The sequence below is a fragment of the Rhamphochromis longiceps genome, linkage group LG2, assembly GCF_057381845.1.
Source record: "Rhamphochromis longiceps isolate RC_006_pf linkage group LG2, R_longiceps_female_GT1.1, whole genome shotgun sequence".
Taxonomy (NCBI): Eukaryota; Metazoa; Chordata; class Actinopteri; order Cichliformes; family Cichlidae; genus Rhamphochromis; species Rhamphochromis longiceps.
Genome location: NC_140558.1, coordinates 29,561,143 through 29,586,807, shown reverse-complemented (window position 1 = coordinate 29,586,807; position 25,665 = coordinate 29,561,143). Strand labels below are relative to the sequence as shown.

General features: G+C 45.6%; 2 protein-coding genes across 5 annotated transcripts in view; one reads left to right on the top strand and one right to left on the bottom strand.

Annotated features, from left to right (window-relative positions):
• The window catches only part of pdlim7 (PDZ and LIM domain 7), a 36,107-nt gene extending 20,437 nt beyond the window's left edge, over positions 1–15,670 (bottom strand). Inside the window, exons 1-5 of one of the 4 annotated variants that reach the window (XM_085421929.1) lie at positions 15,499–15,670; positions 13,232–13,330; positions 4,946–5,097; positions 1,071–1,098; positions 78–274 (exon numbers count right to left, since the gene is read on the bottom strand). In XM_085421929.1, coding sequence (XP_085278055.1) covers positions 78–274; positions 1,071–1,098; positions 4,946–5,097; positions 13,232–13,330; positions 15,499–15,528 — 506 coding nt within the window. In that variant the 5' untranslated portion in view covers positions 15,529–15,670. Of the gene's footprint in view, positions 1–77; positions 275–1,070; positions 1,099–4,945; positions 5,098–13,231; positions 13,331–13,962; positions 14,040–14,060; positions 14,217–15,498 lie in introns of those variants that run through there. The other 3 variants (XM_085421935.1, XM_085421942.1, XM_085421949.1) reach the window with 3 other exon arrangements.
• An 857-nt stretch (positions 15,671–16,527) lies between these two features.
• Positions 16,528–25,454, top strand: LOC146677420 (uncharacterized). Its single transcript, XM_085379605.1, has 2 exons — positions 16,528–20,523; positions 22,777–25,454. The coding sequence occupies exons 1-2, from the start codon at positions 16,528–16,530 to the stop codon at positions 24,697–24,699; spliced, it is 5,919 nt and encodes a 1,972-aa protein (XP_085235731.1). The 3' UTR covers positions 24,700–25,454.
• Positions 25,455–25,665: the final 211 nt, after the last annotated feature.

Here is a 25,665-nt window from a genome sequence, read left to right as displayed (position 1 = left end):
ACTTCAGAAAAATGCCATTAAAACCACATTAGTCACGTTGCGGTTCCAATGGTAATAGCGTTTATTCATCCACCTACCCATTCTGTGGCTGGGGTGTACTGGCATGCCCCTGCGAGCACGGGGTGTTGAGTTTAGGAGAGTAGGCCACAGGTTTAATAGCAGGTCCTGAGTTGGCACTAGCACCACCTGCTGCAAATGGCCTCGCCATCTTGTTAATGGTCGTGCTCGGGGCAAAGGAGTACTTTGGCGGAACAGAAGCTGTAGCAAGCGAGTCCTGTGAGGGTGTGGGAGAAGGAGACAATGCAGCACAGTGCACGACATGCAGTTAGACGTTTGTGACACGCACAGAGAACTCCATCTGCCGTCGCACAAGCCCAAGCTTTTCCAGCACAGTCCCAATATTTCATTATAGCAAAAAGATTACTCTGTACTGCGACGGCGGCTCTGTCAAAAGCCTCCGGGCTTTTCTCTACACATGGAAAAAAATGCTTAAGAAGTGTGAACACAGATTTTATTTGTGTTGGCAGTCGGCCAATTGCTGGCCAATGTAATCTGCTACTGCTGCTAAAGTGAAAATGCTCAAATTGTCGTCTATAACTGACGTGTCTCACTAATGAGATTTCCTCTTTGAGTATTGTGCATGGACTGCAGCAAGAAAATAAACAACTATTAAAATAGAACAGTGACTCTGCGTTTGTGTCATGTGCCGGCTGCTTTTCTAAAAACCGTTCAGTTTGATCAGCTGACCGGGTGACTCCACAGACTTAAAGCGTCAGTATTTATCTGGTATCAGGGACTGTGCGGGAAATCCCAAATGCATCAGCGACAACTGCCCAGCAAACTGCTAATTTTGCAACCTGCTGATGCTTGGCTAATGCAGAGTGCATGGACTCTGTGAGAGCTTGACAAGGCAGGTGATTCAGATGAAATTGAAGAACACAAAGTGACACGAAAAACTGTGAGTAACAATTAAGTTTGAATTTAACTGTCACAGCACAGCACACCATGCCAAACCATCCAGAGTGTCCACGCTGAGGTGAGCTCGGCGAGTCAGATAAATGCAGGCTTACCTTCTGGTCTCCACCCGCTTTGGAGGGTCTAAAGAGAAAGAGGGGGGAAAAAAATCAACACGTCAGAAAAAATGTGCTTATTGTTCATTATATTTCCACTAGTTTTACTTCACATTATCGTAAGAGGTAACTTGGAAAAATGTGTTTAATTTTTTACAGTTTGTGTGCTGTACTTTGTTTTAAGGTTCACAAAGAAAAAAAAAAGGATTTTCATTTTAATAAACTTATTAAGAGAGCTGAGAATACAGCGGGTCAATCAGTCCTGTTCAGGTCTTAAAGCTTCTCCCAGGATTAACATCCCTGCGGTGTCCCCCGCCCCCGACAGAGCACACGATTATTAGAATATATCTTTACGCATTAAACATGGAGGCGGCCGGCTTTACACTTCTGTTTCCTCCTGAAATAATTGAACATAAATCACCGCCACCCTTTGACCAGCGCTTACACGCTGCACAAAGCTCAAATAGGGTTAAGCCAGAATGAATCCACCCTGCAGTTACTCATTGTTTGAGGCTATAATCACCAACAAAAACAATGGGCCGCGCTTCCTGTGACACAGAAAATAATAACTGCTCATGCTGTTGCCTGCTCAGCCGCTAATAGAGCAGTGTTTAAGACAGAATGACAACAGGGCTGAGCAGATAGACAGGGCAGCGAGGGGAAGGCATACTGACATGTCTGCTCATGTCACATTTCTGGAAGACAAATCGATGTGACACAGTGCTTGAGCTCACCTTAGCTAGGCTGACAAGTTAATGAGACACATTTGAAATCTGGGACATGGGGAATTCGTGCCATGACCCTTTTGTTACTGCGTTTAATTTGGCAAGGTGGACTAAAATGAACAAATATGAAGATGATTTCATCTGTGTTTTTGGAAGAAATCAGTTTGCTTGTGCTGAAACCGAATACGCACGGTGTATGAGATCATTTCCCACCTCATTTCATGGGTCACTTATCTTAGCTGATGCACGTTTAGCTTTCAAGCTGATCTTAGATAAAGTTATAAATAACAAAAACCTCCCATGATACTGTAATCAACTTTGCACACTTCACCAACATTCTCCAAACACAAGCCTCCAGTCCAGCGGCCGGCTAAAATATGAGTCGAATGTGTCCCCGTGGATGCTGTGGGATGTTTTTCCTGTGAAGGTGAAACTCTACTGGACATATTTTTTGGAGGATTCCAGTCCCCATAAAAAGGCTCAGGATAAAGCTAAAACCTTTTCTATTAAACAAGATGATCATTGGTGTCGAACAAAATGAGACGCCAAACCAAACAATAGACCGTATCTCATCATCGCGCAGCTGTCCTCCTCTTTAGGCATAAAAAGAAACCGTGGATGGCAGCCAAGATACGAATAAATAAGACTGACAATAGCTCCTCTCTGAAAAGAGTTTCAGGAAAACAATATTTGCTTGTCTTACAATATAATAACAATCGGACGGGGTGAGATGAAGAGAGGAGACTGGGGAGTCATGGGAAGAAGAATGTTTACAAAAGCCGGACTCCACAAGGAGACGAGAAATGGAGGAGGAAAAACCACAGAGTGCAAGAAAAGTAAACACGCTGACCTGTTACTGTTCTGTCGAAATATTACACCATTTCCTGTGAAGCCACATATTTAAATTAAACAGATATTTTTCAAATACAAAGCAACGTTATATTTTGACATCCATATCCACAGTGCAATACCGCTTACATTCACTGGCCACTTTATTAGGCACACCTGTTCAACCGCACCATAATGCAAATATCTAATTAGCCAATCAGACGGCGACAACTTGGTACATTTGGGCAAGTAGACATGGTCAAAACGACCTGTTGGAGTTAAAACAGAGCACCAACACGGAGGAGAAAGGTGATTTAAGTGACTTTGAAAGCAGAAAGAGAAAATATCCACTGAGCAGCAGTGTAGACATCGTGAATGTGCAGCCAAAAAAAAAAAAAAAAAGTATTCCAGAAACTGTGTGATGGCATCATGTCAATATGGAGCAAAATCTGAGGAATGTGTCCAGCACCTTGTTGAACCATGAACTATTGTTCAAGGCATATCTGGCCCAACCCAGTACGACCAAAGTATACCAAATAAAGTGCCAGGAGAATGTAATGTACATTATAATTTAATGAATGATAAGACTGATCTGATAACACATCAACAGGATGTAGCAAGTCTTTTTATTCCTGGACATTATACCCTGTTTTAAGTGGTTGTCCAATTAAGGAAAGAGAGCTTAAAATGCTTAGAAATACAGGTTAATGTCCAGCAACACGCTGATCAACATTATAAAAAGGGAAACAAGAGCGGGAAAGCCAAGTACCCAAATCTATTATGTTGTACGAATGAAAGAAAACCTGGAATATTTGAAAGAAAAAAAAAAAAAATGCCATAAACATATCTCCAAATCTCCCTTCTATTCATTCACGTAATGGCTCTGCCTTCTGAGCAGCCTGATAAATGACCTGTGGCTGCTCGGATTCAACTAAACGCACAAAGAAGATTTGTAAGAATTAAAGAGTCGAGTCTCTTGGTAGGAACAATAAAGCGAAGACGTTAACACAGCCATTTTCATCTTACTTATGAGGATCACAAAATCAAAATGAGTCCATCGTTGTTACTTAACAAGTCAATACTTCTCATTTTCTGAAGGTTTTAGGTCCTTGAATGATTACGTTTGATCCTTCATTGGGAGGGATTTTTTTCCCCCCCACCTTCCCCTCGCTGTCTTATAATTAAGCTCTTGATGAAACATTCTGGCTTCGACTCTACTGAGAGACTTTGTCAAGTATTTCTGGCAGGAAGTATGTGAGCAGGTATAAGTGCTGCCTATAGAAGGTTACGCAGTGCTAATTAAAAATTACTGAAGCAAAATAAAAAGATTTTCTTGCCGCACATTTAACAACAAAGTGTTGCATCTGAAAAAAATAAAAGTTTCTCTAATTTCATTATGGAACTGAGGCAAGTATGGTGCCCAAGGTTCCTCTGAAGATGGTGTATTTGAACAGAACAAAGGCCGGTACATCCACCCGACGGCACTCATCGCTGCGTTTCCTTCTTCATGATGTGAAGGACAGAATATTACTGTTAGAAGTAAGCCAGGACGGATTCAGACAGGCTGTACCTCTGCCAAATCCACGACATTCCCCTGCTTTAATAAGTGAGAATGGCGCACCTAGCATTACTATTAAAATACATGCAGTGAATAATTCATTTGTATCAAGTTTAATTTCAGACCGACAGGCACAAAGTTAGTCTTTTAAACTGCCTGCAAGCAAAAAGGCCATCATATTTTAATAGGGTGAAGTCAAGGCTGAAGTCTCTTATGAATGAGGCTGGTAATGAGGCCGTTTATTTCAAAAAAATAAAATAAAAAAAAAAGCTTCGAATTGAGCACCTGAATACGGCTTCCACAACCCCAATTCTGTGAATCCAAGTGCAGCAGAAATGTCATAGCATTTCAATTGAATACACATGTGCAAAAAACAAAATGCCAGAATTCAATGTTGCTGAGAAGAAAGGAAGGAAAAAAAAAAAGAAAAAAAAAAAAGGATCAAATCCTTTATAAATGTGCCTGAAGGTTTTTTTTGTTCGATGCTAATGAAATCTTCTGAATTATTCTCCAGATATCCTGTTAACTCCTCATTAATAACACCTTTCTGCCAATAAATATTTACTTTGCTTTATTTGAGCTGTGCCCGAATCTAAAAACCAATTTAAAATCCGTCACGTTGGATCAAGTTTCACTCAAAGTATGTCGTCCTATTTTGTCAAAGTAAGGATGAAATCGGGCATTTGTTTTGTGGGGATTTGTGCTTCTGTTTGAATGAGATAAGCGTATCATTTCGTTACATCGCGCGATGTCGGACGGCTAACCTGCTGAGGGTGAGGGTGAGGGAGCCTGACGCTTCTCTGATCTTGTTTTGTGCCTCCACATGGGTCATCTCCTCTGCGTTGGCGTCACCGATCGCCACCACCCAGTCTCCAACATCGATGGCAGCCTGAGCTGCCTTTCCGCCCGGCGTCAGCTGGAGGATAAGAAACAAATTCAGACAGGAGGTTAGACAGCTATGGTAATGTGAAGCGTACATGGTAACATCAAGGCAGAGAGGACGGTTTCTGTCCGTGTTCAGACAGCAGTACCTTGTGAATGCCTTGCGCTACCATGACACACCAAATATCCCTGTAAAGATCACCTTCTCCTTCTTCTGAAACCATTTGAGTTTCCCATCTAGCACAAACGTTAATGGAGTTACAATCATTTAAAGGTGCTTGTAAAATGGGACCGCAAGTGGGCCGTGGTAAACAAAGGGTTAATGTGAGAAACAGAAGAGCCGTTTAAAACAGTGTGTCTCAGTTTTTCTACATAACAAAGAAACACTGCTGTAATAAATGACAGAAATCTATCAGCATGACTCTCTGGGCTTAAACTGTAACAAATAAATGTGTAAAATTACTGAAGAAGGAAAAAACCTTTCATTTAAAACAGGGGAGCTTTTTCTCAGTAGGAAAAGCCCTCCTTCAGATTTTACAGGGACCATCTAGTGGGCCACATTGAAGTCTTTGCTAGGCCTATTCTGGCCCCTATGCCTTATGTTTGACACCCCTGCTTTAGAGAGCATTTTAAGTTTGCTTTTAGAGATAACGTCAAAGAAAGCTTAATAAATCCCCCTTTAAAGATCGAGCTGTGTGACTTCCATGTTCAGCTCAGCCCCCCTTCACGCATGTCAAATAAAAACAACAACCTAAACATAAAAAGTCATTAACAGGCTGCTTTAGTATGCCACTTTCTAGACTTAACTCTGAACGCTTTACGCCGTGAGCCACATTCAGACACACACACACACACACACACACACACACAGACTTAGACAGCGCTTTATGCATCTCACACATGCTGACGCATTGGGGGCAATTTGGTGTTCAGTATCTTGCCCCAGGACATCTCAACAAGCAGCTCAGAAAAACCCAGGAATCCAACCTTCAACTTCGTGATTAGGGACAACCCCCTACACCTCCTGAGCCAAAACTGATTTTGCTGTGTTGATCATTAAAACTCGATGATCCGCTCACAGAGTCTGCGCTTCTGGGTCCATTTTACCAGCAGAGACAGGCATTATGGGTCATCATGACGTTATCAGTCAGCAGCTTATGATTTACCGCAGACTGCCAGAGACATACTTGATAGCTGCAGACAAGGACCGTGTGTTACCAATAGTCACATCATTTACTGGAAAGAACCATCTACCTTTTCCCACGCAGGCAGGTAAATCACTTACTGACAGGAGTATGACATCATCCTCTCGGGCTGTCACACAGAACGCGGGCTTATTGAGTCAGAGCTTGAGTCAAGGATATGGTCCTGTTACAACAGGAAAAACTTGACAGAGTTTAGAGAGGCAGTAATGGTATTCTACATGTTCACGGCGCGTCTGGCAACACCTCTACAGAAGAGAGATGACCCGCCGTGTTCAGTAAAGGCTTAGTCAGCTTTTCCAATGGAAAGACGTGTCATATTCTAAATAAATGAAGAACCAAGTGTTTAGCGTTAGATAAGTGAGGGAGTGCCAAGATTTGTAACAAAGAATAAAAAAATTTTTTTTTAAAAAAAGGCCCCACAAGGGTTACTCTCTGATGTCATGGATCCCTGTAAATGTTAGCTCATCAAAAGCTCAGAGGAGTGGTGCAATCAATAGCTTTCTGGCATGTTCGGCTAAGCTGTCGCACTCGCCGCTTTGATTGCACGCTTTAAACATAAACAGCGATGTCGGTGGGGGTGGGGTGTAAATATGCATCATAAACAGATGACGGTTAAGGCTGAAAAATGACTGCGCCCCACAAAGACAACGCAAGTTAAAGCCAGTCTGGCATCAAAACACGGCAAAGCTAAAAATAGGAAGACATGCATTCCTAAGGGGCAATCCGAGTTACACTTATTTACAGCCAAGTTCAAGCATCACTTTAATTGCCTTTGATTTTCACTCACTGGAAGCAATTAGAGGGGTTAAGAAAGATTTTTCTTAGTTTAGAAAGAACTTCAAAAAAGGCCTTTAACAGCTTACATTAGGGAAAAACAACTGTGACATGTGACGTGTTCGGAAAAAAGGGCCACATCCTGGCATAATGCCATGGAGGTTCACTACAGAGAGCTGCAGTCCTGCTTCCCTGCTACACTGCGTAGTAAAACTCCAGCATCTCGTCGCTGTGCCAGAGCAAAACAATTATTTGATTACTGTTAAACAGCATGTCCTTTTAGTTTTTGGCCACAGAAAAGCTGGCAAAGCCACTTGGGAGCTGTATCTTTAATCTCCCTTAAATCAAAAGGGGTTTTAAAATGTTAACCAACACAGTAAATATCCACGAACCATAGAATATGGACAGAAAACCCCAGGAATTTTGGAAGCTTTTAACAACGAAGCTCCTAACAAGGGGTATATTAAGAAATTAAGGAAGCCCATACAACGGAAAAGCCAGCAGCTTTCCCCAACCAACAACTACAAAGCAATAAATGGCCATCTTCTTTAACCCTAGAACTCTAAGGTTGGGGATTTTTACCCACGTGATTACAGTCATGTGATTATCATGAAGCTCACTTAGTGGTAATTTCCAAGAGAATTCATATGATGGTCAGAGTTTAGGGTAATTTGGCCATTTCCCCTCTCAAATAAAAACAAAAATGAATCCATCTCCGACAACTGTCAGCGATGCAGGACAACTGCGCCTTGACTAGACGAGGCTCGCGTATCCCAGGAATGGGTGGACAGACTTCCATCAAGTCCATAATTTGTCTCTAATTAGAGCCTTTTTATAGTGTCGCCACATAATACATTTTTTCCATTTTATAGGAGGAAATAAAACAAGAGTACTTCGATTCACCTTGCTGATGTGAAAAATGTTTTATCGGGTAAAATATATTACTGACTTTAGTGATAGTGTTACAAAACTGCCTGCAGGTGTTCTAGGACAGCGGTCCCCAACCCCTGGGCCACGGACCGGAGTCGTTTGGTACTGGGCCGCAAGAGTTGTGGCTTTATGGTTTTCAGGGTTTTTATCGTTATTTTTTTTTTAATGTTTTTATCGTTAACTCTGTTTCCCTGGGTCTTTTCCCATGTGTTATGAATAAATCTTCCCTTTTTTGGTACCTATACTGGTTTTATTTTGTTGTATTTATCCACGACACCTTAAAGGCCGGTCTGTGAAAATATGGTCAGACATAAACCGGTCCGTGGCGCAAAAAAGGTTGGGGACCGCTGTTCTAGGAGGAATAAAAAGAACCAATGACATTGTTTGGGATGGTCATGGTGCTCCTCCTGAACTGGTTTTGCTTTTAAAAAGATGATGTAGATAAAGTTCTAACGCTGTGGACTGCATTAGGCGAATATGTGTGTGTGAGAGAGAGTTGGTTATTGATGGACACGGACACCTGTGCTTCTGGCTCAGGTTCAGAGTGCAGCTGCTCCCTTACTTGAGAGGACAGCAGTTAAAGTTGCTGTGCTCAGACCTTCGGTTGGTGGGGGGCAGACAGAAACCCTACACCCACCTCGTTCACTTTGCAGCAGTTTGTCAATACAGTTAACGTCAGTAGAAAACATGTTCTTGAAACGCACTCCACTGTTCCCCACAACAGCCCGGGCGCGGCACAAAGACGGCTGCGGGACAAGGCCAGCTCTTATCATATACGTTTATTTACGCTCTACGTGTTACACATGATTTTGTGCAAATGCGATCATGCCAATGACACGACGTTTCTCCAGCTTCAAGTATTTGCAACTGCGAGGCTAGCCGAAGAGTTTGTAGCCAGTTTCAAGGCTTTTTGGCAGAGCAGCAAAGCTGTTTTGGAATGCTATTGAATTTCAAAGCATTCGCCAGCCTCTCAAAATGCAGCTTTTTGAATTCAACTTTGAAGTTCTTTCCTTGGGTAACCTCACAGGTGATCCAGGGCCCCCCCACACTTGCTCTCAGCCTTTCTTTTTTTGGTTAAACTAATAATGCCCTCAAGTTTATCTGCAACTTCTGATATACTGACTGTGTAACTCTGCACCAGCTCACTTTTATTCTTTCCAGGGCTATTTGGAGGCTAAGAGACAGTCTGTCCTTACATCACTCACTCAAAAACACACACACACACACACACACACACACACACACACACAGAGCACAGCTGATGCCAAGCCATAAATATTACTCTGAGAAATGGAAACTCAAACCTGTAAGTATGTGGTCACCCCCCCAACATGACTGCAACTGAACACCTAGTACCAACTCACCTTAAAAACACTGCATCATAAGACATTTATTTATCCAACTAGGAGAAATGCCCCCTGCAGCCGATGTATCAGCAAGTTCTGAATTATTAAATCACCCCTCTAACAAGGCCTCTCTTCCCGGAGTTTGTGTGAGAGTGAGAAAGAAAGAGTGTTTAAGAAGATACAAGAGATAAAGCAACAGATGGCCTACTAGTCAGACTGGGACCCAGAAACCGGAATATAAGAGCCGATGACTCATCCAGCTGTGGTGGTGGATGGGTGTTGGTGGTGGAGAGACGGTTACAAATCTCTCTACTTGCTTATTGACATGACATCATTAGTAATTTCCTATGAACATCTGATTTCAGTGGTATGGCATGTGTTTGTCAAAAGAAACCAGATGGCACTCAGAAGCCTCGGTTATGCTATCATAATGTTTCTGGAATCGCACTGGCACGAGATCTGGGTCAGATATATGGACAAACTCCTCGGAAGAGTTGCGGGGCTGCACCAGAGCGCGTTGCAGTCGACATGGAAAGTGACAAAACTGCATTACCACAACATCTTGCTTCCTATATTTCATGCCTTTCCTGTTGAAACAGGATACTGGCGTCAATATGCGGAGCGAGATACAAGTTGAGTCAAGAAGACGGCCTACTTCAAGGTCATCACAGTCTTACATTCAAAAAGCAAACAGAATTTTGCACAATACCACCATGGTTAAAGAATTACATTATGCTAGTAAGTGAAGTTTGGCATTTTTCATCATAGACAAGCGTTTCCTTAAATACCAACATCCTCTGCAGCTTTAGGGGAATTCTTAGGAAACTTTAGTACGTCTGAGAAAATAATTCTGATGTTGTCACGGGGAGAGACTACATATTTATACTGGAAATTCTTCATTACAGTCTAGAGCTGTAAAGTATTAAAAAATGAACACACTACAAGGCAGGAAGGATGTAATAAAAGGAACCATCAAACAGATTTATGGAAAATTCAGGACTCTGTCTTTCTAGAGTTTGACTCATACTTGGGAGTAAAGGTGGAGGTCTCTGAGCCTCTGGTGCTTCAGCCGTCTCTTGTAAGTCCTTTAAGTTAATGGATATGAAATAAGAAATAGCTGTCCCTTTAAAACCCACTTAAACTCAAGTAACGCTCAGGTCTGAACCAAAAAAGAAACCAAAGCCAAGCACCACTCAGATCCTAGTTGTTGAGAGGGCGAAGCAAAGTCCACTGGGCATGGCTGCGACTAGCATAATCTTGTCAGGTTTTATGGCTTATAATGACATGCTTTATAGATAATTCTTTAGCGGTATGGTGAAGAGTCACGCGAACTAATGACTTTACTAGCTAGAAATGCTTAAGCATCTATTACCACGAGGAAGAAAATTAGAACAGCTAGAAGAAAATCAGCTGTGTCCCAAGAGCTGAACATTGATTGAGCAAAATAAAAGCCCTGCACATATTTCTTTCAGGATTAAATCAATGTGTACCTATTAATCCAAGGTGAAAAAGTTATTCTTCCTTTTCCCTTCACTGTGACTTAAAAGTAATGGCCATCATTCCTCTGATCTCACTGGGAAAGTATCCCTTTGAGACCGGAGGAGTCCACCACGTGAATGAGAAAAGTGAGTGTGCAAGACGTATTAGACACAGAAAGGAGACAACGGGATTGTCTGTTGGCAGCAACAGAGTGGATATGAGAAAAATCCCTGGAATGCTGAGAAAGCATAGCCTTCCCCGCCTGCAGACAGAGGAAGGAAACAACCATATTTGTCTAGCATGGAAACCAATAAAACCGAGCGCCAAACACGGGGAGGTAGCAAGTCAAAGCCGCAACTTTACAAATCGATAATTGGAATATCCACGTGCAGTACAAGAAACAATATCACCATCTGCCACAGCACGATCAAGCTCGAGTGGCCTAAATAACCATCGGCTTCAACAAATCCACTCCCAAACAATGGCAACTGTCATCTGGTGTTTACCAAAAAAACAAAACAAAAACCACTTGGACATATGGATCCTTCGGGAGTTGCAATCTCATCACCTCACAGAGACTCCAAGAGCCTTTTGTTCCATCAATCTACACTCTCTTCATTTTGTAATCACTTAACCGTCCGTCTGGGTTCACATACTCATCAGCTACAAGCCAGTAAACACAGACCACCCACCACATCCATCTAATGCGAACCCAGTAAGTGTAGGTCTGACTTCTCTTCCTGTTACTAAGGGATACTGTAGATCATTGGGGTTTACGGCCCCTTGTTGGGCTGTTTTCAACCTCTGCGACTGTGGGACTCGCTGTCCCTACTTTTATGACAATCACGATGAGAGCAAACAGTCCCCAAGAGGTGAAAAGAAAGAAAAAAGAAAAAAAAAAGAGAGAAAATCTGTCACATCTTTATAACTTGTGAACCCCGAGGCCCAGTGCTGGAGCAAACAGAGATATTGGCCGCTGACCAGTCGTTACAGCTCCAAGCTTAGAGATACTAAGGGGTTTTTGTTCCTCGGCTAGGAGCGATTAGCTTAGACCAACCTGAGGGAAGGATATTGCTATACTATAAATCATAAACTATAAAATATCACACAAGTTTTTGTAGTAGGGAAAAATCACCAGCGTGTGATATGTACCTGGAATGCAGACAAACTGGGCTCTTGCGCCACTTCAGTAATCAGTCAACACATTTAGATGAGAACTCGTTTGATAGCCGTCTAGATCTACTGACTCACACATTGATATTCACCCTGCAGTACGCCCCGTCTGCCTGGACTGAAATTCCTCCAAGTTAACAGCTATGTCTCAGTTTGTTTGTGGCCGTACGTCAAAAGAGGTTTCTACATCTGTTCGGTCTTTTATGGGTACAAGTAAAATGCTTCTTGTCATAAATCCAAGGGGAACATTGTGTTTCTGACTGAAATGCCTGGCAGTAAGTAGAGCAAATACAAGACAAGTACTGACAGGGTTGGCGATAACGTTTGCCTTCGCCACAGGATTAGATGAGCTCTACATGCACCTCAGTGTGATGCTACTCACAATACCCTGCAGTTCATGGGAACCTGAATTTGTCTGTTTTAAGTATGCAATCTTTTTTTTTTGCACCTACAAAGACAAAGAAAGCTCAATTCAATAATTACACCAGGGTCCAAACCTATTAACTCCTAATCATCTCTGAAATAATAAACTGCAAATATTGAACATAACTACAGAATTAATACCTGTTAAGTCAGACTGACACTTACAGATCACCCGGTTTATTTGGATAGCAGTGCAATAATGCAATAAAACCAGCGAGCGCATAGTAGAAAACTAGATCTGTGTGAGCAATAGCTGGCAGGAAAGCTGGAATGATTTTATGTGTGTGCAATGTGCAGGCGTCTGTGTGCGTAGCTGCAAGTGCGAGTCTGTATGTTTGTCAGGCAAAGCAGCTCTGCACTTATATGGGCTGGAAAGTGGTCGCCGCTTTCGTCAATAGCAACAGAAGTTTATAAAAGAGTATCTGAAAATTTGTCCAGGGAAGGAGGAGGGCAGCGAACACACAGAGTACAAAGCACACAGCAGGAGTGTCATGCAAAGAAACTGCATGTTAGAACAGATCGGGAAGGGTTACCAAAATGAGCCATAAAAACATTTGAATAGTATGGAAATGCTTCTGTAGACAAAACCCTTTACTATCCGTGCCTAATAAAAAGAAAAAGAAAAAAAGTGATGTGACACATGCATATGCTGAGGCAGGGTAAGCCCTGATGACTGAGGTGGCCAAGCTGGTACTTAAAACCAACAGACTCTTGTTAACAGGCCGAGGCTTTCATAGAAGCTTAGAGGAAATCTCCGAGGAGAGTGCAAACACCTCAACTGCTGCTCTGCACAGATGCAAAAAAAGTACAAAAGCTGATTCCATGTGCACTTTCTTACCCTTGACACGGTGAGAGGCATGTTGAAGTCCTTGCCACCCTGCAGCCTGAAGCCCCAAGGCGGCGAGCCGCTGAGGGTTACAGAGTACGTATTCATACCCTTGAGGAAAGAAAAAAAAAAAAAGGGGAAAGGAAACATCTTAATTAGCCAGAAAGCCCGGAAAAGGTTCTCAAGGTCCTTTATTATTTTGCTTTATCTGAAACAGTCTATCTGCTGGCTCTCAGCACCACCAGCCCACAAGAGCACACATACACACAGCATACAGAAAATAACACTCAAGTTGTTTTCTTTTACAGCAGATAATGTCACGTCTTAGTTTTAGGAATAACCATGTTACGGCACGTCAAAATTAGGCAATAAAGAGGGAGCGGTGCCGGTTGGACGTGCCATTTTTACACATTTCAAAACACACAAATAGCCTGGTGTCATAATCTAAAGCTAAACTCTAAGGTGAAGTTAGAGTTTAATTCATTTCAGTCTACTGCAGCACCAATGTGCAGCATTTAGAAGATCTACTGCACAACAATAGCAGCAACAACTCCTCCTTCGGGGGGGATAATGTGCCACTTGCTGTATTCAGCCAGGTAACAGGTATCGTGGCTTCAACGCAATTAATTACTGCCAGTCTGCGGCAAGGCACTAAATAACTAGGTAGTTTTAAGAACCAAAGGGCAACATGAGATGCAGCCCTCTGTTAGTGGCTTACACAGAGTTAGGGTTTGACCACTGACCTCTGTGCTCACACGGCTACTCTAGCCCTGCTCCTCCTCCTCTTCCACAAACCTACCAGGTGTCACAGGTCTCCGTGACACACAGCTATGCCACCTACCTTGTCCTCAAAGGTCAGCTGGTAGCCCAAACCTGGGAGAAAGCTAAAGAGTCAGTAAGCTGGAGCAAGCAGATTCCCTCTCTGTTGGCAAACCCTACCCCCTCGATCCTGACTGTGACACAGGCAAGCCGTAGCCTCTCCTCACTCCTCAGAGGCTATATAAGGAATGTAAAACTACACCAAACTATTTCAGCCCAACACCCACATGAGTCACAGGGAGAGAAGGAGGAGGAGGAGGGGGGCAGAGGAGGATGGAGAGAGGTAACGTCAACGACCCATGGATTCTGGCACGGGCCAGGAGATTTTTTTTTCTCCTCCTCTAAGTTCATTGCACTTGGGAAACGGCAGACGGCCACAAATGAAGCAAAGCACACAACCCTCTACATTCTTTCTGTAGGGCATGAAACATAGTACAAGCAAGAAAAAAAAAAAAAACCCTCAGCAATTATACTTTAACATCAAGCTCTTAAAGCAACAGAGCCGCTCACACACACTGTAAAGGCTGGTGAGACAGTGGTGTGCTCACAGATAAGGAAAATCTAGCCTTTAATCCAGCCTAGCACCCCAAATAATCCCACTAAGAAAACCTGCAAATCTGCTAAAGTTAATGGAAATCCTTAAAATAAAAAAAGACTTGCATTCGCATTCATTCACTGTCAATGCAGCCTCTAGATCTGTACAAACCTGACTCTTTATTGGCAAAGCTTAAATTAGTTTTTCTCAGAGCCAGGGAAATGAACTATGATACAGAGGAGCATAAGGCGACAGAGAAAGACCTGCAGCAGGAGCAGCAGGTAATGGAGGCTAGATTTCACTGGTGACAAACACCACACTGAAAGCTGATTACTCAGACTGTATTAAAGCGGAGGAAGTTACAGCATTAATGTGACTGCACTCTACTTAATTAAACACCACCCTGTATGATAGGCAAGAGAATAAAAGCATCAGTTTTAAGCCAATAAATGTGTGGCACTCATCCCCATGCTTATGGTGTTGCTATTTATAATCTTCTATATTATTGCTGCTGCTGCATTAGTTCTATAGGAACTCGTGTTGCTCTTAATGAGAGCTCAAATACAGGGAATTTTTGGTTAACACGCTACGCAATTACGAGCTTACACGGGTTTCTTCAATGCGTCTAGCACACTAATTTCCCAGCGGTAATTAAAGGCCACGCTGTGAACGCTGTACCCCGGTTAACACCGCCGCAGACAGCCAGGTTTCCACTCGCGACAACACGGGACACGAAAACCGGACAAAACTCTCGGCTCTGACAAAGTAGTTAGCACAGCTACAGAGCAGCAGGGGCTCGGGGAAGATGGCCAGAAGCATGAGCCTGCACAGTTTGGAGCACCAGCTTAACCCATACAAACCTCCTCTGTGGGGAAAAAGCTGGTTTGAAGAAGTTACACAAACACACAAAGATGCATTAGCTTACCTCTTGTGTCTCTCTGTGCTCGCCGGACATCACGAGTGTACCGGATTAAAAATAATTTAAAAATATGATAATAAGTGGGTTGGCAAGCAGGCAACTTTTCAGACTTCCTTGAAGCAAACGTCAGGAAGCCGCCGTGGATCCCCCTGGTGAGCAGCAAACTCATTCCCTCAAATTCTTTTTAGCAGGACTCTGCTGAGACGTCAGAAGTCACATGGGCGGAGGCTTCATTTCACTCAGAGGCCGAGTTGCACTCATCAGCTGCTACTACTAAAGCCATTCATCATAGCCGCCCTGAAACAGCTTTTCTCAATCACTCCGTCGGTTTTAACTAAAGGAACATAAATAAATAAGACTATGCCTCAGGGATAAACATGAACTAATCCAGGACACCGCCCCTGAAGAATAACTTTTTACACACGCTGTTTACTGTACTTACTATAGTAAGTACAGTAAATAATAATGGCTTAGCTATAGCTAAGCCATTATTATTTAATAGTAATAGGTAACTTAATTTGACATGACTTATCCTAGATGGAGAGAGAAACAGATATATACGTGTTACAGGCATGGTCCTTTAAGGGTGAAGCCTGATGGGAAATGTATGCGGGTGTGTGAGGGTGAGCGGAGAAGGAAAAGAAAAGTAACGGTTAACTACAGAAGAGACGAAGAGAAAGTAAATAAAAGGAATATAATAACTCCCTCGGCAGCCAAAGTTGTATCGGCGATGCCCGCTGTGAGTAAACTGTTTCAGCCCACTGTACGCGGTGTTCGTGCCTTGGAGGAGAAATAAAGGTTCGGTAAAGCAGTTTCCTACGCCTCCCTCGATCTTCTTGCTAGCGGAGTTGACCTGTATAGTAAGCTGTTGCCGGCTGCGAGTCAAGTAACTGCCAGAGGTTTCCTTACTACGGTTCGGGGCCGCGGATCTGGCGCGGTAACACTGGGGGCTCTTTTCCGGGATAAAACTCCGCAAAGCGCCGAGAGAGAGGGAGCGAACTTTCTTTTTCTCTTTTCCGTCGGACGACAGAGAAAATGGCGGCTCCGAGAGATGCTGAAGGGGATGGCATGGGAATGTACTTCAGTAAGAGCAGCAACCCATTTTTGCCAGAAACCCCAGAGAGTGGCACAGCTAATGTGGACCGTGCCACTTATGTAAACAATAGAATCCACAGCAGCAACCCCTTCATCACGGACATAGAGTTAACGCCAGCGGCGAGCATAGCAGCAGTCTATACGACGGAGTTTGAGGCTGCATGGCATCTCACCCCGCCACCTTCAGCTCACACCAACCCTTTCTTAACACCAATAGCGAAGCAGAATGCAGTGTGCAGTGAGTTTAAGCAGTTGCAGTGCTCAGACTGCGAAGGCCCTGGTAACACTGCATCTACACCCCTCACAGTGGGACAGCATGGCTCGCATGATCACCCACCTCGGATTGTTACATCTCGGCCATGCAGCCAGCCATTCACCGCCATGAACTGTACCTGCAGTGTCCCTAGAAAAACGCAGTTTACTGAGCCAGTGAAGCTACACATTATGCCGGGTATACCCCAACCTGCGCATTACAGCTATGAAATGCCAGCTCAGGGCTATTTTTCCCCAACAACTCGCATGGCAATACCAGCACCAGATGGGGGGTGTGGGCTTTGCAAGCATGACCAGGGTCACAGTTCAAAACAAGCCATGCCAGGGCCACGCGGCTGTTTTCCTGGTGTAGTGCAAGACGGGGGTTTTGCAGATTGTAGTGCTGATGGACAGACGAGGGGCAAGGAGAAAATTCCCACATTACAACCAGACCATTTCGATGGGTCAGGGTCATGGAAAGACTTTCTCTATCAGTTCGAGACCTGTGCAAAGGCCAACTGCTGGACGGAGAACACCATGGCTGTCCAACTGAGATTCAGCCTGAGGGGCGCAGCTGGAGCCATAATCCACAAAAACCCCAAATCTGCTCGCTGGAGTTACCAGAGGATTGTGGAGGAGGTGGAGGCTGCCTATGGGCCGTGTTCAGAGCATGCAGCAGCCATTGGCATTGAGCTACGGCAGAGAATCCGGAAACCAGGTGAGGCCCTGCACACCCTCAGAGATGATATATACGAGAAGGTTTCCATTGTGTATGCCAACCGCTCCGAGCTGGAGCAGGACTGCATTGCTGTAGAGATCTTCACTAATGCTTTGGCAGATGCTGAAATGGTCCAGAAATTGTTGGAAGAACAACCACGCACCCTGGCAAGAGCCTATGAAATCGCCCACAGGTTCGAGACAACGAAAAGGGCCGCCAGGGCAGTCACACAGCTTATGCAGCCAGGGCCACGAGTCTCTACAGCACAGGGGACCCGAACAGCTGTATTACGGGAGAGTGTTCATATGCTAAGTTATGAACCACCGGAGAGGGCCCAAAAACCTATCCAGCGTGGGCGCCAAAGCTGGAGCACTTCTAACAGGTCAAGCAGGAAGGAGGCTGTTTGCCATAACTGCTCCGGCATAGGACATCTACAGAGGAACTGCCCCTCTCCTCGCTCCCCTGCCCAAAAGCCTGTAAAAGCTGCTAGAGGCCCAGCCCCTGACCCAGGCACAGTGTTCCACAACGGAGGCCAAGATGTGATGTGTGTCCAGATAGCAATACAGGGACGGGAAATACGGGCCTTGCTGGATTCTGGTGCACGGCGGAATGTGCTGCCCCTCCACTATTTTAACACCATCCCCGCAGAGTCAAGACCTCAGGTGCAGGCATCCATTGCTCAGACTCTACAAGGCATTGGTCCAGAGGGATTGGCCGTTCTGGGCGAGGTCATCCTGCCTGTACAGGTGGGGAGCGGTGTTGAAAATGTAGACTTTCTTTTGGCCGACATGGCTGAAGGCACTGAAGTTATTCTGGGGCACCCTTTCCTGCAACAATCGTGCGCTTGCTTAGACTACGGCCGCCAAGAGATAACCCTGTTTAATGAAAAGATACCATGTTCTGGCGTGGGCCCTCGACCCCAGGTGCTTGTTGTTAGGGTGGCACGCACTACGGTTTTGGAACCAGGCTGCGAGTATGTGGTCCCCGGGTTTTCCAGCTCCCACTGTGCCGCCCATAGAGACATGATGCTAAGCCCTACAAAGGGCTTTGTGGAGAAGCACCAAGTACTGGTAGCTCACGCAGTTGTGCAACCTAGTAAACCCTCTAGCATCCCAATCAGAGTCTTTAACCCTGGGGCCGCAGCTGTCACCTTAAAGCGTGGTGCCGTGGCAGGGGTTCTTCAGCCCGTGCAGGTCCTGGAGGGGTCGGGGGGTCGCCCACCAAGGGTCCTGGCATCCCTCGAACTTAATGGTACTCCCCCTGCTTCTGTACCAAGCCATTTGCAGGCCCTTTACGCCGAGAGCAGCCCCGGTTTGACTCACGTTGCCCGCTACGATCTGGCAGGCCTGCTGAGGTCCTACAGTGATGTCTTCTCCACTGGCCCGAATGACCTTGGTTGCACTGGTGTTGTCCAGCATGACATCCTGACCACGCCAGGGCCACCAGTTAAGCACCCGCCGCGCAGGATGGCAGGGGACAAACAAATAGCGGCCGACCAGCAAGTACAGCAGAGCTTGGAGGCTGGGCTAGCTCAACCTAGCAATAGCGGCTGGGCTGCTCCAATTGTGATGGTGAAGAAGAAGGACCAGAGTCCCAGACTATGCGTGGACTATAGACCACTAAATGAGCGAACCCTTAAAGACGCTTATCCCCTGCCACGCATCCAGGACACCCTTGACACGCTTTCTACTGCCAAGTACTTCAGTACACTAGACCTGACTTCAGGGTACTGGCAGGTAGAGATGACCCCCAGAGCCCGAAAAGCAGCTGCATTTTGTACCCGTAAGGGATTGTTCGAGTGGAATGTGATGCCGTTTGGACTGTGCAACGCACCGGCCACATTCCAAAGGCTTATGGACAGAGTCCTGGCTGGGCTGCAGTGGGAGACATGCCTAGTGTACCTAGATGACATCATTGTCCTGGGCCAGGATAGCACCCAGATGCTGGAGCGGCTCGAGCAAGTGTTCATCAGATTGCGTGGAGCCAACCTAAAACTGAAGCCATCTAAATGCTGCCTGTTTCGGGAGCAGGTGGCCTATCTGGGCCATATCATCTCTGCTGGAGGTATTTCCACGGACCCCCAGAAAGTCCAGCAGGTGACGGACTGGCCTGCACCGCGGACCGTCACAGAAGTGCGTCAGTTTGTTGGCTTAGCCTCATACTACTGCCGGTTCGTGGAGGACTTTGCCACAGTGGCTAAACCCCTCCACGAACTCACTAAGAAGTATGCCCGTTTTAACTGGACTGCCGACTGCCAGGGAGCATTCCAGGAATTAAAAAGACGGCTTACGGCAGCCCCTGTCCTGGGTTACCCACTGGACCAGGGTGACTTCTTCCTCGACACTGATGCCAGCAATTGTGGGATTGGAGCGATTCTCTCCCAAGTGCAAGGGGGCGAAGAGCGGGTCTTGGCCTATGGGAGCAGGCGGCTGTCGGCTACCGAACAAAACTATTGTACGACCAGGCGAGAGCTTCTGGCGGTTGTGGCGTTCACTTCCCACTTCAGACAGTACCTGCTGGGTAGGCCGTTCACTGTCCGGACTGACCATAGCAGCCTCCGCTGGCTGACCAGGCTGAGGGAGCCCGAGGGCCAGCTGGCCCGCTGGTTGGAGAAGCTGGCAGAGTATAACTTCCAGGTGCTGCACCGACCTGGGAAAAACCACCAGAATGCGGATGCACTTTCCAGGAGACCCTGCCGCGCTTCATGCCCGTGCACACTCCCAGAGCCCACCATCAACAGCGACCGGTTCGAGCATAAAGGTGTGCAATGTAACTTAGAGGACTGTGGTACCAGCATGACCCCCCCAGGGCAGCCCCCAGTGGGCAATGGCGTGTCCAGCGGGGTGGCCTGGGGGGGCACAGGCCACCCCCCAAACCAGACTGGCCACCCCAGGTGCCACCCCAAAGGCAAAACAATAAAATTCAATCAAATATCAAATGTCCGATTATGTTTTCACGGTGACGCTCAGATATCCGAGTGTAAGTGAATGCAGCATCGCTTCTGCGCTATGCGCATCACGTTAGCAAAGGTAGGAGAGCCAAGCGCGAAAGATGGCACTGCAGGAAACAATTTTTCGGTGAAAGAAAATGAGGACAGAATAAATGTCCCGGTAAGTAATATCAAGTTTGTTGAGTTTAGTAAACTTCGGTGAAATTAGAATCCCAAGGAAAAAAATAACACTTAAAGAATTATTGCAGCTGTGGAATATTTCAGACAGTATGCTACTGAGGGCAGTTAACATAAGAGTTATGAGTTATAAGATATAATCTAAGTCGTAACATTGCTGTATGGAGCTGCAAATTTGGTTGCAGGTTAACATAGCTGGACTGGCCATCGGGCATATCCCCAGCGACTTATTTTTTATTTTTTTTGTAATGGCATGAACAATGAGAGGTGGTGGATTGGCCAGATGCAGGTCGATGTGTAGAAATAACTCCGTTGTTTGGTGGTGGCTATGACGGGGCTTCCACAGAGGCAACAGGTGGATGAGGGAAGGGGAGGCAGGAGGAGAGACCCGAAGCAGCCGCCAGTCCGAGTGTCAGGTGAACTGAACTTCAGGTAAGAAGTTATGACCTGCAGTCTATCTGGGTCAGATATAAACCAAGTTTAGGTGGAGTTTATTTTCATGTTGCTGACTTTTTACTGTCAGTTGCAATAACTCATACTGCGTTCTAGCCAGTTTGACGGAGTTTTTATACAGCTGGGTGGGTGCTATGATGTTACTGATAGTGAACTTTATTTTATTCATAAGGTTAGTAGAGTTGCCAACGGCTCCTTAAAAAAATGGAATGGTCCCTCATTCAGAGAAAATATTACACTTTTCGTATTGAGCTGAGAAGAGACGCAGTTTGTCCCGGACTTTAGCTAGAATGGAAAAAAGACACAGCTGGATTTATTCTGTCTTTATGCTGCACAGCTGCCTCTTCTCTCATTCTCTCCCCCTCCCTCTCCTGTTGCTACTTCAATCATGAAACTGATCAATGATCAGCTGATCGGCTTTTCTCTCTTGTTTGTTTATCGCCCACTTTGCGCCAGAAAGAGGAAACCAGCAGATATTGCGCTAAACAACAGCAGCACATTTAAGCTTGATCAGCTGTTGTTAGAATGTATTTAATATTAATTTCTAGTATCAGCTGATGTTTGCTGGAGCCACAGCTGTAAAGCTGCTGGTCATGATGTCTGTTTAGATATGTGGTGAGAGGGAAACATGAAGATGAAACCAGGAGATGTCCTTACTGAATCATCAGAGCTGAACAGGTGATGGAGAAACAGGTTTACCTTTTAGGTGACATGAATGAGTTGAAGTTATCAACTGTTTCTGAGAGATAAATAACACCAGGATCCTTTTTTATGTAGCTGACAGCTGGTAACTGTGCAGGGGCGGGTCTAGCAAAGTTTTGCCAGGGGGCCAGGTAGGGCATTAACAGGGAAAGGTGGGCACAAAGAAATACTTTTCTTTCTTATTCTCATTTAAAATACCTAGTTTTTATTAAATAATTATCTAAATCTTACAACCAAAGTTTTTATCTGACGTAAAATATAGAAATCATACATATACCAACAAGACTGTACATCACTGTCACAACAGCATTTGTTTTCATTCAAAGTCTTTATGGCTTTACTACCTGGTGGGTCGGTCTGTAGTAAAAATGCCCAATTTTTTTGTCCCAGTCCAGCCCTGCAGGTTAATACTAGCAGTGTCACCATGCCAGCTGACTGGATTTTATCATCAGCCAGTGTTGTTCTTTATCAATATTACCAAAGTTTACCATAAGGCAGCATAGAAAGTATTTACTTGCTTTCAGGTTTTATTCAAATGTTAGTCTTTTCATTTGTTTCCCCACTTTTTTCCTGTTTCAAAATCAAACACCAGTTTGTGAGAAGATTATCTTCTTTTTTTAACAGGCAGATAAAGTTTTGCATTGGCATTGGCTAATTTGTCAATTGTTTGTTACAAATGTTCGTATTTTAATTTTCAAAAATGTTTTTGCCCAAAACATATGTGCACTATATGTCAGTAAAAATACTATGCAAATATTGATGTCCTTGAATGCTGAGTAAACACTGACAAAGCACTGATTGTATCTCTTGTACTTTATCAACGCAGTATCTAAAAACTTTGCACCGTAGTGGTTAAAATCTCATTCTAATAAGAGTTAAAAGTGCATTTGGTTATTAGGTTTATAGGATTATTGAATTATGGTTAAGGGTTGGTAGAATTTTTTTTTTAAACATTATCTGCCAATTAAATCTGCCACCCTTCTCCAAATCTGTGCCCCTACCTGGCCCCCCCAACAAAAATTTTCTAGACACGCCACTGCCAGTGGGGGTAGTGGGGCCTGATGGTACCGATGGGAAAAGCCGGGTAGCAGAACCAGAGTGTGCACCCGTAGCAGCAGTGGACTGTTGTTCCAGTAGTAGCCACGACACCTGCCCAAATATCCACCGGGTGGATGAGTCCCATCACACTAGCTTGTTCAGTGGCTGGACCCCAGAACAGCTCTTGGCTAGCCAGAAGAACGATGTGGATATAGGCCCAGTTTGGGAATGGAAGGAAAAAGGGGAAGGTCGGCCCGTCTGGGCCGATGTAGCGGCATGCAGCCCCGCAACCAAAGCCTACTGGGCGCAGTGGAAGAGACTGTACCTAAAAGATGGAGTGCTGGTGAGGAAATTCCACTGTACAGAAAGTAATGTGTTTTTCCCCCAAATCCTTCTGCCTCACGCCTATCGTCACTCCGTAATGCAGCAGATGCACGATGGCCCAGTGGGTGGCCACTTTGGGGCAGAAAGGACCCTGGCACGCTTGAAGAATAGGTACTACTGGTACAACATGAAAGATGATGTGACCCTGTGGTGCCGCACTTGCACCAGTTGTGCTGAAAGGGCGCGGCCCCCAAAAACCCCCCAGGCAGCGATGGGCACGGTACGTGTTGGCGCCCCCATGGAGAGGATTGCAGTCGATCTGATGGGACCGTTGAACGAAACAGAAAGGCATAACCGATTCATATTGGTGGTACAAGACTACTTCAGCAAGTGGGTGGAGGCTTATCCAGTCCCCGATGCACAAGCGCCCACGGTGGCAGGAAAGGTTGTTGCGGAGTGGGTATGTAGATATGGAGCCCCACAGTCTCTGCATAGCGACCAGGGCACCAACTTTGAGTCGGCTGTGTTCCAGGGGATGTGTGAACTGTTCGGAATCAAAAAGACACGCACCACGCCCTTTCATCCACAGTCCGATGGCCAGGTAGAGCGTTTTAATGCTACCCTGCAGAAGGCCTTAGCCACCACCGCGGAGCGCTGCCACTGGGACTGGGATATAATGATCCCCTATGCTGTCATGGCTTATCGGGCAACTAAGCACAGTTCCACAGGATTGACCCCAAACATGATGCTTCTGGGCCGAGAGATAACCGAGCCTATTGACCTGGTCGCGGGTCTGCCGGCCGACGACACCCCCAACTGCACTACACCACAGTATGTGGTGCAACTCAGGGAAAGGCTGGAGCTTTCCCACCAACTGGCACGGGAGGCTCTCGGGAAATCTGTTGAGCGCGCTAAGAAACAGTACGATAAGAATATCTGCCAAGTTCAGTATCCAGTCGGCGCTGCAGTGTGGCATCTGATCAAAGGGACCAAGAGAGTGCGGCACAAGGTTCGCAAGTTTCTGCCTTCCTATGAGGGCCCCTACTTCGTAGTGGGCCTGTTGGATGATTTAGTCTACTGCATTAAAAAGGGGCCCCGAGCAAAGGCTAAAGTGGTTCATCACGACAGACTCAAGCCTTATCACTCAAGAACGCCGCTGGACAACAGCTGGGTCTTCCAAGACTCCGACCAGGCAGCACCCACCGAGGTGCCTCCTCCAGCGCTCGACGAAAGCAATTCTGACATTGATTTCGGCCCCTTCGACTTGTGGGAGACCCCAGCTGGGGCAGATCAACCAGATACTGGTGCTTCCCTGAGAGCTGGCTCTCCGCCACCCGCTCAAGGAGATGGTAGTGGGTTGCCAGCCAGCCCTGTTCAGCCTTACGTGGATGGGGCTGAAGGACCAGAACAGCACCCTTCCTTCAGGTCCACACCCCGTTCCAGACCACAGCGTGTGCGGCGGGCGCCGGACATGTTTGGTGACTGGGTCAGTCACTAGGCTAGTATGTCCTAACTGAGTCGGGGTGTAGGCGGATCGCTGCCCTGCTCAGTAGTTCAAAAAAAAAAAAAAAAATTGTTCATGTTACATATGTTAAGTGATATGGCTGTTGTAAATTGAGTTGTTACAGGGGGCTATTCTTACGTGTACTGTTGGGCTTGTTTGTCTTGCTGTTTCCTGGCAACATGGCTGTCGACGGGCTGCAAGTTATTGTTTGAACTGTTTATACTAATGAGGTAAAGCTGGATATAGGGGTAAACGTTCAGCTGTAGTGCCTTAATGTCTTTCTTTATGAATACTGTCTATGTGAAGGGCGGGATATGGACATTGACTTGCACCCTCCTCAAAGTGAACCCTGTACATCCTATGTTTTCTTGTGCTTAAAATATGGACAGTTGTCTACTTCAAGATTGTTCCATCCTAAGGCTCGCCATTTTTGGACTGGGGGCACGACTGCTGTCCCGCATTGAATGCTGTATGTTTCCTTGTTAATGGGGGGTTCATGTGCTGGAATGATGTTAAGGGTTTAATTATCATCCAGAGTGGGGGTAGTGTTACAGGCATGGTCCTTTAAGGGTGAAGCCTGATGGGAAATGTATGCGGGTGTGTGTAGCGGAACTGCCTGTCGGGTGTGTGAGGGTGAGCGGAGAAGGAAAAGAAAAGTAACGGTTAACTACAGAAGAGACGAAGAGAAAGTAAATAAAAGGAATATAATAACTCCCTCGGCAGCCAAAGTTGTATCGGCGATGCCCGCTGTGAGTAAACTGTTTCAGCCCACTGTACGCGGTGTTCGTGCCTTGGAGGAGAAATAAAGGTTCGGTAAAGCAGTTTCCTACGCCTCCCTCAATCTTCTTGCTAGCGGAGTTGACCTGTATAGTAAGCTGTTGCCGGCTGCGAGTCAAGTAACTGCCAGAGGTTTCCTTACTACGGTTCGGGGCCGCGGATCTGGCGCGGTAACATACGTCT